Raw genomic sequence first — 15726 nt, forward strand, 5'->3', positions numbered from 1 at the left:
ATGACCGATTCCAAAACACATTTTAACAGCTTTATCCGGGTGATAATTCATAACATTATGAAGTATAAAAGACTGGTCGTCAGTTAAACCCTTCTCAGATTTACCCTTTCTTTGTTGCACTTTCATGGATTTAATCTATTCCACCATCATAGTTTTGGTTACTTTTACAGTTTCCCCATGCTTTCTGGAATGCGTTTTCAATCTTAATAATATATGCTCTGTTGCTTCAAATTATCAGTGGTTTCAGTTATTCACTTTCTTTTCTTCTTGGAAAGCATGACTGAAATTTTATCACTGAGTTTCACAGACAACCATATTAAACTTTTCATATAGCCTTTAAATTTACCCTATATATTTTTCCTTTTCTTTTTCTGACACATGTTCCCATGCTGACAAACACTGTATAATAATCTGTATGATGCCTTAATATGGTGGATTACCTTAGCTGCTAACTTTCCGTCACTGCCTTGCTTTATGCATGATCGAACTAATTTACTTTTGAATACATGCTTTTTTAGATCTTCTTAGTTTTGTTACAATGTTGTTAATGTGATCTCTACTAGTTCTTTAAATGGTTTGGTTTTTCAATCAGTTAACACTTTTTTTAAATTTAAACAACATTATAGTTCTAAGCATAATCATCTGATTAGTCTCCCCTTTAGCATAATTTCTCGAAACCATTTTCTTTGTGCCATTTGTAGAAAGATGGGTCTCTTTTAGATAAAATTTACAACATTTGGTTTAGGAATTGCAGAGAGAACTAAAGAATCTCCGACCAAATTGTGCAAGAATTTAGACGGGATTTGAGGGTTTTAGTTCAAGGTTTGTTTTTTGCGATTTACACATACAGAGAGATAGAACAAAAGTGAGCGAGAGAAGGGAGGATTTTATGCAAGGGTTAAAGCGAAGGGGTAAGGAAGGTATGGGTAAGGAAAGGGTAAGGACGCATAATCAATTTGACTACACGTGTAATTCATAAATTGATATTGTCTGAATGAGTTTTAGCAAGTATATATACTTAATGACTAAGTGTTTCTAAATATTAAACTAATGGAATTTGGATGCCATCGTTTCTATTTATGGTACATATAACTAAATGCATCGTTTTTTATTCGAGTATCATGTAGAGAGTTTCTTGCTAATTGAACATGTTTGGTTTTGAGTTTCTAGATATAAAATTTACCATAAAAGGCTCTGTCTCTTTGAAATTTTGACCATTATTTTTCTGATCAAAATAGAGAACTTTGATTGTTCTATTATACATGACCTATATTTTTCACGTTGTTGAATTATTTATACTATTAAGGATGATTAATATGGTATGTTTTATTGTTTGTCCCATTTGTATGTAAATTCAGCGAATTGGGATGCCTTTAAACTTAAAGTATTATATATATGGGTGATTTTGTTCTTTTTCGTTTCTTTCATATACATGTCTACATGAAAAACATTATGGTCGCGTTTCTTAAACTATGATTTATATTTTTTGCTATAGTGCGAAAGATATCCACTCTCAAAAAAAGTGAACAATGCAATCTCCGTAATCGACTGCTGCAGGCAGTTCTACATGTTTTTGGCTATCAACATTTTTGCTTCAACAACTGCCTATTTTTTGCTTTGCACATTCGTGCTTGGAAACTTAGATGCTAGAATAAGAACAAAACAGTTTTTATGTTTTTTGTCAACTACAACATGTAGCTAACCTAGAAGATATATATTTTATCACCTTAACTACAAGGGCAACATTTTTGTAAACTATATGTTACTTCTATTTCTTCTATTTATTAGGGAACCAAAGCGTTCCGTTTCGTCCTGTTAATTGTACAATACAGTTCAAGGTGATGCATTCAAATCCCGCAGCATCGTGCGGGCATTTTTTCTAGTGGAACCTATTCCTAGCCACTATTGCTGCAAATGCTCAACCAAATAATGCACCAAAAACGGGGAGAGAGAGAGAGAGAGAGAGAGAGAGAGAGAGGAGGAAGCAACAAGTCCTATGATCCAACACCATCAACTTGTTCAGCTGCCTTTCCCAAATGAAAAATTAGATGAAATAATCTCAATTTCATGCTGTGACCGAGTACGACGCGGCGCGCGAGCCAGTTCTGCTGAGCCAGGCTCTTGATCCAGATCCCCAATGTCGTTGATTTGCATAATCTCATCCCCATCGCAAGGTCCAACATTGTTGTTTGGTGAATGTGAGGACCCTTCAGTGCCCCAGTGATCCATCTCAAGGTTTGATCCCCTCGGAGGTGTGATAAATCCATCGTCATTGCTGCGGTAGTTGTGGTTGTGCAGCAGATGAACTGGGGACATGCCTTGCGTGGGAGTTGGTGGCATGGTTGAAAATGGGATGGTTGACGGTGAATGGTGGTTGTGTTTCGCGTTCTTTTTGGCTTTGTGGTGCCAATTTTCCACAGCTGCTGCCACTTCCTCATTGAAAATGGTAGGTTTCATGGTCGAACCCATCTGTTTGATCAAACAAAACAAAGTAAATCGACGTTAAATCAAGGCTTAATTACCCCAGTTCCCCCCTGAAAAATCAAACCGAAGCGAGATCATTTTTACCTGTGTTACTAGAGCATAGAGAGGCAGAGTCACATAACTGCATAAAACTTGTACCATGACCCTGTGGAGATCAACAATTTAGCATTGTGTGCATTAGCAAAACACTTGTGCTCGTTGAGTAAGTTTGTCACGCCCCATGTTAAAGAAGATCGAGCTTAGAATGGAATGTTGACTTTGTTTATATTGTAAATAATTCCTTTCCTCATTTGTGAATGATTTAGCTTGATTGTAGGAACCATATTTAGACATCTTTGTAACTATAAGTTGGCAGGATTTCCTCTTGAATGATAAGAATCAAATATCATTTATTCACATGGTACTAGAGCATTGATCTGGGCAATAAACCAAACACAACAAAACCTTAGCCGACCTCCATGGCAGAAGACAAACCATCAGGCACGGCCTCAGGAACCCAGTGGGATAATCCCAATCATCAACTATATCTTCATCATTCAGACCAACCCGGTGCTATTCTTGTGCCACAACCTTTGGTCGAAGATAATTACAGCACATGGAAACAATCCATGACAATGGCCTTAACAGTCAAGAATAAAATCAGACTTGTAGACGGTTCGATCGAAGAGCCGAGTGGAAAGAATCTCAATGAATGGCAGCAGTGGAATCGCTGCAATAATTTGGTCCAGACTTGGTTGCTAGGGTCGATGTCGAAAGACATTGCTAGCAGCGTGATCAATTGCAAAAACACCAGGCAGATGTGGCTGGAATTGCAGGAGCGATTCTCGCATGTGAACGTAGTTCAACTGTTCAACGTCGAGAACGAGATTCATGATTGTGTGCAAGGAGGTATGTCTGTGGGATCTTACTTCACGAAGTTGAAAGGACTCTGGGATGCCTGTGATGCTTTATGCACTTTCCCGATCTGCACCTGTGGCTCAGTTAAGGAAGTGGTTGCATATTTGGACACGCAGAAGACTATGAAGTTCCTCATGGGCCTCAATGACTCATATGCAAGTGTTCGCAGCAACACCTTGCTGCAAGATCCTTTACCCACAGTGAACAAGGCATACTCCCTCGTTCTGCGGCATGAAAAGCAATCGGAAGTAACAGCAGGAAAAGCTTCGACACAACCGGATGCGGCTGTATTTGCCGTGAAGAATGCCAACCATGAATCCGAAGGAAACAAAGGTGAGTTGAAGTGCATTAAGTGTAACAAAACAAACCACACTGCCAAGAATTGTCGTGCACACCTCAAATGTGCATTTTGCAGCTGGAAAGGTCACACGGCAGAATACTGCCGCAAGAAGAAAGCAGCGGCTGAGGCTGACTTTGGGGCAGTGATCTCGAAAGGGAACCAAGCAGCGACGTGTTTGACAAAAAGGAAGGAGATGAAATTCCCGTTTACTGCTGAAGAGTGCAAAACAAATCTTGAGTGTGCTGCAAAACAAGTCCTCATCTGCCAATTATGTTAGTAATCCCGCAACCCATGAAGAACTCTCAGGTAAAGCTTTTTCACTCAACTCTCATGGCAAACAAAGCAATTGGATTTTAGACAGTGGCTGCACGGATCATATGATTTATGATCCCAACCTGTTCTCCACCTCGAGGCCCGTCACTAATCACACAGTCGAATTGCCGAATGGATCCGTAGCATAAGTGACTCAAATTGGCAAAGTTGTCTTGTTCCCCAATTTGATTCTTGAAAACGTTTTATGTGTCCCATACTTCAAGTTGAATTTAATTTCAATTAGCAAGTTAGCCAATTCATCTTGTATTACCATTTTTCTGAACCAATTTTGTATCATACAGAACCTACGCTCGGGGAAGATGATTGGGACGGGAATTGAACGGGAGGGCCTTTACTATCTCGATCTTACCAAGAAAGGAACATGCAATCAGGCACACCAAACCCATCCCATCCTTTGGCACCAACGTCTTGGCCACCCTTCTACCAAAGTTCTTCCATTATTTTCTTGTGCTAAATTTAAACATGCATCTTATGATATCGACAAGTGTGCAATTTGCCCCTTGGCCAAACAAACCAAACTTCCTTTTTCTTCCAGTTCAATTACTACTCATTCTAGTTTTGATTTAATTCATATAGACATATGGGGTGGTTATAAAATTGCTTCCACTTCGGGTGCAAAGTATTTTCTTACCATTGTTGATGATTACACTAGATGCACTTGGATTTACCTTATGAAACACAAGTCTGATGCTCGGTCTCTTATAGTTAATTTCATCAATATGGTTGCCACCCAATTTGATTCCAAAATTAAAATCATTCGTAATGATAATGGCCCTGAATTCAAAATTGACAGTTTCTATGCAGATAAAGGTATCATGCATCAAACTAGTTGTATCAACACACCACAGCAAAATGGGGTTGCTGAAAGAAAACATAGACACTTGTTAAATATGGCTCGTGCCTTGCTCATTTAGGCCGGGCTTCCAACTCATTTTTGGGGGGATGCAATTCTCATATCCGCATATCTCATCAATCGTACACCTACTCCTCTTCTTGATGGCAAAACCCCGTATGAAAAATTGTTTCACAAATCTCCCAGTTATTCCCATTTGCGTGTTTTTTGTTGTTTATGTTTTACTTCTACCCATGCCCAACCTTGTTGAAAATTTGATCCACGAGCATCTCAGTGTATTTTTTTGGGCTATCCTTATGGTCAAAAAGGCTATCGAGTTTTTGATCTTAGTCAACAAAAGGTGCTCGTTTCCCGTGATGTGAGCTTCTTTGAGGATACGTTCCCTTTTCTCCTTCCTCACCATTCCACTGCGTCACCACATCCCCACATTCCCAACATTTCTTCCCCTCACCCTGACCCATTTTTATCCTTTGATTTGGACTCCTTTTCTGCCGCCCATCTGTGTACACCCCTTGCTGGGCCAACCCCAAACCCCAGCTCACCTGACCCCGCTTCACTTAACCCACACACTGCAAAACCCACACCCCTGTCCATCACCGATCTACCCTCTTCTTCCCCGATCTCCTCTCACTCTCCACCAACCCCTCTTCTTTCCCCACCCCCGTTGCCTACGCCTACCAGCCCAGCTCCGCGCCGCAGCGGTCGCTCCACCCGACCGCCTGCCTATTTGCAGGACTTTCAAATCGAGACTAGCGTCCCTTCTCGGCCCGCTCCATCATCTTCTTTGAACCTGGTCACTCGTTTAGGTACGGCTCACCCGCTCTCTCAATTCTTATCTTATGCTCACCTTTCTCACTCTCACAAAACGTATCTTGCTAAACTTACACTTATTAAAGAACCTACGAGTTTCTCTCAGGTAGTCCAAATACCACAATGGCGTGCCGCCATGCAAACTGAGATTGCTGCCTTGCAAGCTAATGGGACTTGGAGCTTGGTGCCGTTACCCCCTCATAAACAGCCGATCGATTGTAAGTGGGTGTATAATGTGAAATTGAAGGCTAATGGAACGGTTGAACGCTACAAAGCCCGCTTAGTGGCCAAGGGCTATAGTCAGGTCGAAGGCGTCGATTACCGGGAAACCTTTGCCCCGGTTGCAAAAATGGTGACAGTCCGTATCCTTCTTAGTGTGGCCTCTCTGTGTGGCTGGCATCTCCACCAATTGGATGTGAACAATGCTTTCCTGAACGGCAACCTTGATGAGGAGGTCTTCATGTCCTTGCCTCTTGGTTTCGGACGAAATGGGGAGCATCGGGTCTGTCAATTGCACAAGTCATTGTATGGATTAAAACAGGCATCTAGGCAGTGGTTTATCAAGCTGTCCACTGCCCTCAAAGCCACGGGATTCCAACAGTCAAGATCTGACTATTCTCTCTTCGTCCGACATCGTCAAGGCAACTTCCTAGTGTTGCTTGTATATGTTGATGATGTCATACTGGCGGGAAACAATTTGGAGGATATAGAGAACACAAAGTTATTCTTGGCTAACTGATTCAAACTCAAGGATTTAGGGCAGTTGAAATATTTCCTCGGCATCGAAGTTGCCAGGTCACGACATGGAATTAGTTTGTCGCAACGTAAGTATGCCTTGGAAATCTTGGATGATGTAGGCTTTTTGGGCGTCAAACCTTCTCGATTCCCTGTGGAACAGAATTTGTCCCTTACACAGCTCGATGGAAAGCTGTTAGATAATGCTTCCGCATACAAAAAAATGGTTGGGAGATTAATATATTTGACCACAACTAGGCCAGACCTGACTTATGATGTACATATACTGAGCCAGTTCATGGACAAGCCACGACAACCACATCTAGAGGCAGCCCACAAAGTGCTTAAGTACATTAAGCGAACACCGAGTCAAGGCATCCTACTGCCATCTACAGGGTCACTCCAATTGCAGGCATTCTGTGATGCCGATTGGGCACGTTGTAAAGACACAAGAAGATCAATCACGGGATACTGCATCTTACTTGGGCAAGCACCGGTCTCTTGGAAGACTAAGAAACAAACAACGGTATCACGTTCGAGTGCGGAGGCTGAGTATCGTTCCATGGCTTCCACTTGCTGCGAAGTTACATGGTTGAAGAACATTTTGAAGGATTTGGGAATTGATCACACGCAGCCAGTAGCCTTGTTTTGTGACAATCAAGCGGCTATACACATAGCATCGAATCTGGGGTTTCATGAAAGAACCAAACACATAGAGATAGACTGCCATCTGGTTCGAGAGAAAATACAAGAAGGGATGATTCAGACAGCTCACATTCGAACCACAAATCAGCCGGCAAATTTGTTCACCAAGCCATTAAGCTCGACACAGTTTGAAGTGCTACTTAGCAAGTTGGGTGTCATAAACATACACTCCAACTTGAGGGGGAGTGTTAAAGAAGATCGAGCTTATGCCTGGTTTGGTACTGAGGTGATTCTGAAAAAAGCTGGTATCAAAAAAAGCTGGAAGCTGTTTTTGTGTTTGGTAAACATTCAGCTTCAGCTTTTTTTCACAGTTTTGGGTGAAAAAAAGCCAAAAACAAGAAGCTGCAAATCCCAGCTTTGAAAAACTGGCTTTTTTTCACATCTGTTTTACATAAAAGTTTACCAAACACAATAATACTGTTTTTTTTTTTCAAAAACACTTTTACAAAAAAGTTTACCAAACACTCAGCTGCTTTATTTCGCAGCTGCTTATTCTCACAGCACAGTAGAATTAGCTTTTTTCAAAGCACAACAATACCAAACCAGCCCTTAGAATGGAATGTTGACTTTGTTTATATTGTAAATAATTCCTTTCCTTATTTGTGAATGATTTAGCTTGATTGTAGGAACCATATTTAGACATCCTTGTAACTATAAGTTGGCAGGATTTCCTCTTGAATGAAAAGAATCAAATATCATTTATTCACACCCCAAAACACCGAACACACGTGACAGTGTCACGTACATCCAGATTAACAAAGTTCGTACTGCAGTCACATGCTCAGGATTTTGGGGGCGAGACATAGGTAATGATTAGTGTGTAAATTAAGCTAACTGCTCACCCGATTGAGAGTCTGATGACAATGTCTTCAGTGCGCTGGTGGAAGCAAGATTTTATCCCAAACTGATACTGAAGGAGGAAAAAAAAACAAATGATAGGATATGAGAGACGAGGGGGTTTTTCCTCCAATTGAGCTCGTGAAGTGTTTTTGTATAAAACCTATAGCTGCCGGAGTGTTCTTTCTAATATTCTAAAAAATGGATCTTTAACTAAAATGACAATTAGAGAGGAAATGTGCTTACTGTACTCCATGCAAAGAAGGCCAGTTGAAATGCATTCTGCAATGAAGAGGGAAGGACCACAGAAAAGAAGCATGTGAGCATATAATATCAGTGAATTGAAGTTATAATACACATGAAATTTCGATGTGTTTTGATGTACCTGAAAGAGAACAAAGTGGATGAGAAAGAGCATGAGACGGGGGCTTCCGAACCAGAAGAGGTGATCGCCGGGTTGAACAAGAGGTGCACCCTTCACCACATCCCCTCTCTCCTGAATCCTCAGCCCCATCTTTGTTATAATCACTAGCAATTTGGTTCCAACCAGTAGGACTATCTGCAATGTTTACAATTACCTTAACGATCTTCTGTTTTGCTCACGATCTTAAGGCCTCGCTCGGTGTCTAGGCTAGGATTAGATTGGATAACGCACTAACCACCAGACGAGGCCTAAATATATCTAGCATGCATAAAACTTCGATGATGCATTTTGGGTGGAACTTACAGTTAAAGAGATGATTGGTAGCCAAAGATAAGAATGCCATCCTGTCCAAAGAGGAAAACATTTCTTCGTCAGTAAATTAAGGTTCATCGCATTTTCGGAATCAATTATGAAAGAATATCTCACTTACCGTATGTGTTGGACAGCATGAACAACACTGCAGAGAACCATATAACTGGACTGCATTAATAAATGAAAGTAAAAGTTAATTTCGTAGGACAATACTTAACCAAACAACCTAATGAGTTTAATTAGATACCTAAATAAAGAACACCAACCTGATCTCCACAATAACTTTGAAATCCTCTTCAAGTGATCTGGTTATGTACTTCCGAAAATCAAACGTTGACTCGCTTCCTGGTGCCAAATGTGCCTGAAATCACAAAGCATATATAGAAATTGAGTCCCTTTACAACCGGCATCGATCTCTGATGCAAAAAACTTGGGCAAATGATGCACTCACCGTGATAAATCCATGCCTCAAAGTTAAGTAATCAACCTTAGTAACTGAGTGGAAAAATTGCCTGAAGAAAGAGGCCTGAGGAAGAAAAAGGAGAAACAATTAGAACTCCTTAAATCATTCCCAATCCAATGTCCTGCTGCCCTAATATTCCAGGCATTATTTGAATTTCATGGTACTAGTCCATTGACAAGTGACATGTTACTTACAATCCAAATGGAGACTGGTGACTTGCTCCAGAAGTTCAAATGTCTTCGCCCAAATGATGTATCCCTTGTAAACCTAAACCTTTCTGGATCTGCAGTGGAAATAATTGGGTAAAAGAAAATAATAGTGAACAGAAGAATTTTAGAAAAATGAGCATCTCCAAGAAATGTTGTAAAACAACCAAAACTTTATTTTAAAGAGCCAAACTCAAAAAATTCTTCTCCAAGATATGTTGTAAGCGTGTTTATTATAGCAAAATGAACGGTCACTCTTTGAATTTAAAGTGCAACTGTTCACTTGCTAAATAATAAAATTTAAGGGTGGACTCTTGAGCAAGGAGGAAAAAAAAAAAAAAAAAAAAAAAAAAAAAAAAAAAAGAGAGAAGGTTGCTCTAAAAAATAAGTGAGTTTGAGTTTAAATTGTTAATAAAATATTCAAAGTTCATTAACATAGAAAGTAATTAAAGAAGAAAAACTAAACTGAGTAGTAAAGCTTTTTTACACAGTTTACTCGTTAGTTTAACAAAATTTAAAATTTTTGTTGAAGACACTATAAGAAAGTCGACCTCAGTTTCAACTAATCATTCTTTAAGAAAGGAAAACATGAACTGGAAAATTAATCTTTGGATACATAAACCATTCATAATTTGGGATAGGGCCCACGTAGCTTTGAAGTAAAAAAAAGGGTTTGGTAAATTACAAACCATTATGGCACTGGTATTCAATTGATCTTGTCTCCTCCTCCCAAACCTTCCATTTTCTCATCTGTAAATCCAAAACAACAATGAAAAGATGAGAGAGAGATGAGAGAGAGTGAGAGAGGGAGATTCCAAAACAGTAAAAATTTGCTAGTTTTACCTTGTATCTTCCAAATCCCAAGGTAAGAATGCAGTAGAGCACATGAAAAACTGCTAACACAAAGATAAAAATATGCAGTTGGTGAATCGCATATGCAGACACAAAGGCTACTTTTCCCTGCAAAAAAAGTTCACTGTCAATTATACCCAACTCACATACACATGGTAAAAAGATGATAATAACTAACTATCCCTCGCTTAGTTTTTACCTTCTCTGTGCAGTAATCATTTCCTTTTACTGCTAATCTGCGCCTGTGATTGAAGAACTCAAGAAGTTTCCTACCATTACTTCCAGATTTTGATGACTTATTATATTTGCAGGGATGCCAAGTGGCTCCAACACTTTGTGATATGCATATATCAGAGATTGTTCCTTGCAGCACAGTTAGGAGCAAGGATAAAAATCCCAGCAGCATAAGCTCTTCAAAGAAGTCAAAGACAACAAAGAAAATGGTTAGGCTAGGAACAAACACAACATTTTATAATCCTCAAAAAATAAAAAGGGAAATAAATGACCAAGTTAGATGGTTATATACCAGATTTAATCTTCTCAAGCGCTTCAACTAGAGCTCTCTTGTGTTTCCTTGCTAGCCACTGAAAGTGATGTAAGAACAACAATCTCAGTTGCAAATTATTCCCAGTTCGGAACATTGTGAAGTGACTTGAGAGGTGTAGTTTAAGTGGAAGCAGGAAACGGCGAAAGTGAAATTCTACTATTTTTAAACGTTAGTTTACTTGTTCCGTGATTCAAAGGCAGGGGATCGCCCTTACTACATGGGATTTGGTTGCATTTGCATGCATGATCTGTATATTTGAGATCATCCAGAGAGAATCGTAATTAGTTAGTTAATTAATTAAGAATATGGATTAATTACCTTTCCTATGAGGTGGATCATTCGTTCAATGACGATCGAAACTGCAAGCAACACAAAACAGACCACAGCAACAGCCCATGTCGGTGTTTCCTCCAAGGAACGCTCTTTAGCCATTACAACTTAATTCCACTGACAAAAGCTCGCTACCAAGAACTGCTTTTTTGAAACTAATATTAGCAAAAATATATAAATAATGAGTTTGTCTTTGTTATTTATAAGGGAAATTTTGTCTGCAGAAGAGCCTTGGGCAAGGACAAAAAGTTCAAGATTTATTCAAAGACTTTGATTGTAGCATTAGGCAGTCTCTGTCATCGTAGAACTTGTCCAAACAACATAAATATAAATCAGCAAACTTTAAATGGAGAGTAGAATAGTCCTGCAATCGTAAGCTGAAGACCACTTGTCCTGTGCCACGTATAACATAAGCTTTTTGAGATTACACGAAAATGAAAGAAAGGAAACTCAATCCAACAACAGCCTCAGACTGACACTTCCGCCACCCATCAAATTGATTGCTCTACCCGCTTTTTATCACCACCCCCGTGATAATAAATAAAACTTGTATTACGCAACCCTTGCATCAATGTTCTCAAATTACCCATAAATCCTGATATAACTTTTTGTTTTATTAATCTGCATGAAAATGGTCATGGCAGCCATGAGAGTTGTTATGGCTGTTGTCAAGTTAGCAGCGCCCTTGCGATAAGGGCACATTCATGTGGGCACCGCAACACCCCTGGGTAAGGGGCATTGGCATACTGCCATCTAAGCAGCACTTCTGAGTTAGGGCATTACATGTGGGCAACACCCTGGATGGAAAAAGCATTGGAATTATCCAACTGATACTAATTTATATACTCTCTTCTACACAACTAGGAGAGCATTTAGATATATCCAACAGATACTAATTTTCCATAAGAATCCTAATGTACTAACTCCTTGGTACAAGAAACAATGACAATCAAATGGTCAATTTAACTTCTACATATTACAGTCATGGACAGTTCGTACTTGAAGTTTAGTATCTCAAAAGCTTGATACCAGTTTATTTCGTAAATGTAATGATAGATACCTGCAAGATATCAAGACATATGTTGCCAAACTGATCAACATTTGGATGGAAGCACATTGTCTCAAACTTGACCTGCGGTGGCTTGAAAGGAAACGCAAAGAAAGCTTGTAGGAAAAACCCTCATACATGGTTCCTTTTCCACCTTCGATTGTGCCAACCCATGTAAAAATGCTCTCACCTTCAGGAAAAGCCGATACTCCAAGATCTCCTCCACTCATCTGAAACCAGCGGACGTTGGACGAACAAAGGTCAGTAATACAACAGTTACCAGTCTCATAACAAGAAATGCGGTCACTTATTCATCCTTAAAATCTGTCTAGTAAAGACTAACTTCAGTGTCAAACTCAAATAGACTACTATTAGACCTTAAACTTCAAGACGATATTATTCAACTGAGAAAATTTTATTAACACAACAATATATGCCTACAAGTATGATAACGGCGGAGACTTCCCGAATCACCACACATGCAGTCATAAATTGAAGCTTTGCAGTCCACAGACTCACACACACCTGCCCAACCCAACCTCTGTATCATACATCCCCATCCTCCCATGATTACCAAGAATCAATAGTCCCCCTTTTACTTCTTAATTATGCTTTATTTTTTTAGGAAAACTAATGAAAAGAACTTTAAAACTTTGAATTTTACCGATAAGGATAAAAATAAAGACAAAATAAAGGGTAAAATAAATAATATCAGGATTAAATTTTTAGTATTAAAAATGTAATTTTTCTTTAAAATAAACACCGGAAGCTTTTCGTTAAACTTCCTTTCTTTTCTTTTTTCGCTTATGAATCTAAATTTAAATCCACATCAAACCCAATTCAAGATTACAACAAAAATCAACAAAGACAGTAAGAAATAAAAAAAAGTACACAAATTTGAGGAAAATTCAAAAGCAAAGAATCAAGAGGGAGAGAGTACCATGAGAGACATCAACTCCTTCTGAAGCCTACAGCACAATTGAAACAAAACCCATCTTTAGTGAGGACTTCAATTTTCTCGGGACCGAAAAATAGAAAGAGAATTTTCTCGGGCTCCAAACAGAAAACTAAAGGAAAAAAAGGACTGACCTTTGAGAAACGGAGGTGGTGTCGACGGGGATGGAAGAAGCAGGAGGCTTTTTCTGACTAGAAGTGGGTGTACGGCGCTGACGCTGCTGCTGCGTGGCCGACGAGTTGTCGGCCGTCGGGTTGGATCGGACCTCCATGGCTGACGACGATCAATCGCCTCCCTGATCGACGGTTGCTAATCAATATCCGATTTAACGGTTTCTGGAAAGCGGTGGTGGCGATGAGGCTGTGTTTCTGTTTATTTCGTTCCTCTTTAATGCGACATTAATGGAGGGGCGACTTTAGCTGTTGGTGTGACAAGATTATAATCACAACCCATAATATTATAGTTTAATCTAACAAATTTTTTTTTTTAATTATAAATTTATAAAGACCAAACCTCTAAATAATTTTTAAGAGATTATGAGGGGGTTAATGGTTGTGCTATTTTAATGATTTAAAAATATATATATATTCAACCAATAACCGTCACATAATATGTTCTGTAAAAATAATTTAAAATTTTAATATATGTTGCATCATTATAATCAAAAAGTGATTTACTGCTATGTCCTACTAATGCGAGAGTTTAAACTTATAGAAGATGTTGTGCTTAATTTGATGAATTTATTACCCACTCAACTTATTTTACTGTGTGTCACTTAATACTACGATCTAGTGATATTCTTCATTATTTGTAAGTGAGAAGTCTTAGATTCGATTCTCACCAAAAGTAAATTTGAAACACAATATTGCTCACCTATTATGAGACTAAACTCACTTCTTTCCCCTAATAACAAATCAATTTAATATCTTAGTTACAATCTCGGACTCAACAAAATAAGTTCGGACTTAATTAATAAGAAGAAAATATCAAGCATTTTATTAGAGGCTGTGTGCAACCATAGAAATCACCTAGTTGGAATTAGAATGAAAAAGATGACAATTGTGAAAATTACGAACCTTTTGATGATAATTGATATGCATGCAAAAGGATTCTTATAAACATTAAAAATAAAGCATTGGCAATAGTTGTGAATCAAATGACATTATACAACCTGAAGGGACAGAAAGGAATCTGAGAACAAAGTGCATATTACAAATTTAAACATCATATGAATCAAGCATCTTAGTAAGTGGAATGATCCATGGTAGGCAAGCCAAAAACAGTAGAATCAAATGACATTATACAACCTGAAAAACATCATATGCAGACACAAAGGCTACTTTTCCCTGCAAAAAAAGTTCACTGTCAATTATACCCAACTCACATACACATGGTAAAAAGATGATAATAACTAACTATCCCTCGCTTAGTTTTTACCTTCTCTGTGCAGTAATCATTTCCTTTTACTGCTAATCTGCGCCTGTGATTGAAGAACTCAAGAAGTTTCCTACCATTACTTCCAGATTTTGATGACTTATTATATTTGCAGGGATGCCAAGTGGCTCCAACACTTTGTGATATGCATATATCAGAGATTGTTCCTTGCAGCACAGTTAGGAGCAAGGATAAAAATCCCAGCAGCATAAGCTCTTCAAAGAATTCAAAGACAACAAAGAAAATGGTTAGGCTAGGAACAAACACAACATTTTATAATCCCCAAAAAATAAAAAGGGAAATAAATGACCAAGTTAGATGGTTATATACCAGATTTAATCTTCTCAACCGCTTCAACTAGAGCTCTCTTGTGTTTCCTTGCTAGCCACTGAAAGTGATGTAAGAACAACAATCTCAGTTGCAAATTAGTCCCAGTTCGGAACATTGTGAAGTGACTTGAGAGGTGTAGTTTAAGTGGAAGCAGGAAACGGCGAAAGTGAAATTCTACTATTTTTAAACATTAGTTTACTTGTTCCGTGATTCAAAGGCAGGGGATCGCCCTTACTACATGGGATTTGGTTGCATTTGCATGCATGATCTGTATATTTGAGATCATCCAGAGATAATCGTAATTAGTTAGTTAATTAATTAAGAATATGGATTAATTACCTTTCCTATGAGGTGGATCATTCGTTCAATGACGATCGAAACTGCAAGCAACACAAAACAGACCACAGCAACAGCCCATGTCGGTGTTTCCTCCAGGGAACGCTCTTTAGCGAGTTCAGCCATTACAACTTAATTCCACTGACAAAAGCTCGCTACCAAGAACTGCTTTTTTGAAACTAATATTAGTAAAAATATATAAATAATGAGTTTGTCCTTGTTATTTATAAGGGAAATTTTGTCTGCAGAAGAGCCTTGGGCAAGGACAAAAAGTTCAAGATTTATTCAAAGACTTTGATTGTAGCATTAGGCAGTCTCTGTCATTGTAGAACTTGTCCAAACAACATAAATATAAATCAGCAAACTTTAACTTGGGGATACGGCATGCAAATTGGAGTTATATTTGTCGACAGAATGGACTTGGTACAAATTATGATTGATTTGACATGACACGTCTTTAACTAATACGATTGATTTTGTATCAATAAAAATGGT

At 38.7% G+C, this 15726-nt stretch overlaps 1 protein-coding gene across 2 annotated transcripts; it reads right to left on the bottom strand.

Moving 5' to 3' along the window:
• Positions 1-1749: 1749 nt before the first annotated feature.
• On the bottom strand, positions 1750-15468 carry LOC103966634 (MLO-like protein 6). 2 transcript variants are annotated; one of them, XM_048590391.1, is made up of 17 exons: positions 13117-13144; positions 12189-12406; positions 11117-11269; positions 10778-10835; positions 10451-10662; positions 10243-10359; positions 10089-10149; positions 9388-9476; positions 9182-9256; positions 8997-9091; positions 8849-8898; positions 8722-8762; positions 8380-8553; positions 8241-8276; positions 8000-8067; positions 2569-2629; positions 1750-2469 (listed from the first exon to the last, which is right to left on the bottom strand). In XM_048590391.1, exons 3-17 carry the CDS (start codon positions 11228-11230, stop codon positions 2020-2022), a joined length of 1701 nt encoding a protein of 566 aa, XP_048446348.1. In that variant the 5' UTR covers positions 11231-11269; positions 12189-12406; positions 13117-13144; the 3' UTR covers positions 1750-2019. The 2 variants fall into 2 exon arrangements, with proteins under 2 accessions (XP_048446348.1, XP_048446349.1); XM_048590392.1 differs by lacking the exons at positions 11117-11269; positions 12189-12406; positions 13117-13144 and adding an exon at positions 15235-15468.
• Between the last annotated feature and the right edge of the window lie 258 nt (positions 15469-15726).

The sequence above is a fragment of a genome, unplaced genomic scaffold (genome assembly GCF_019419815.1).
Source record: "Pyrus x bretschneideri cultivar Hongxiangsu unplaced genomic scaffold, Pyrus_bretschneideri_v1 Contig32, whole genome shotgun sequence".
Classification (NCBI taxonomy): Eukaryota; Viridiplantae; Streptophyta; class Magnoliopsida; order Rosales; family Rosaceae; genus Pyrus; species Pyrus x bretschneideri.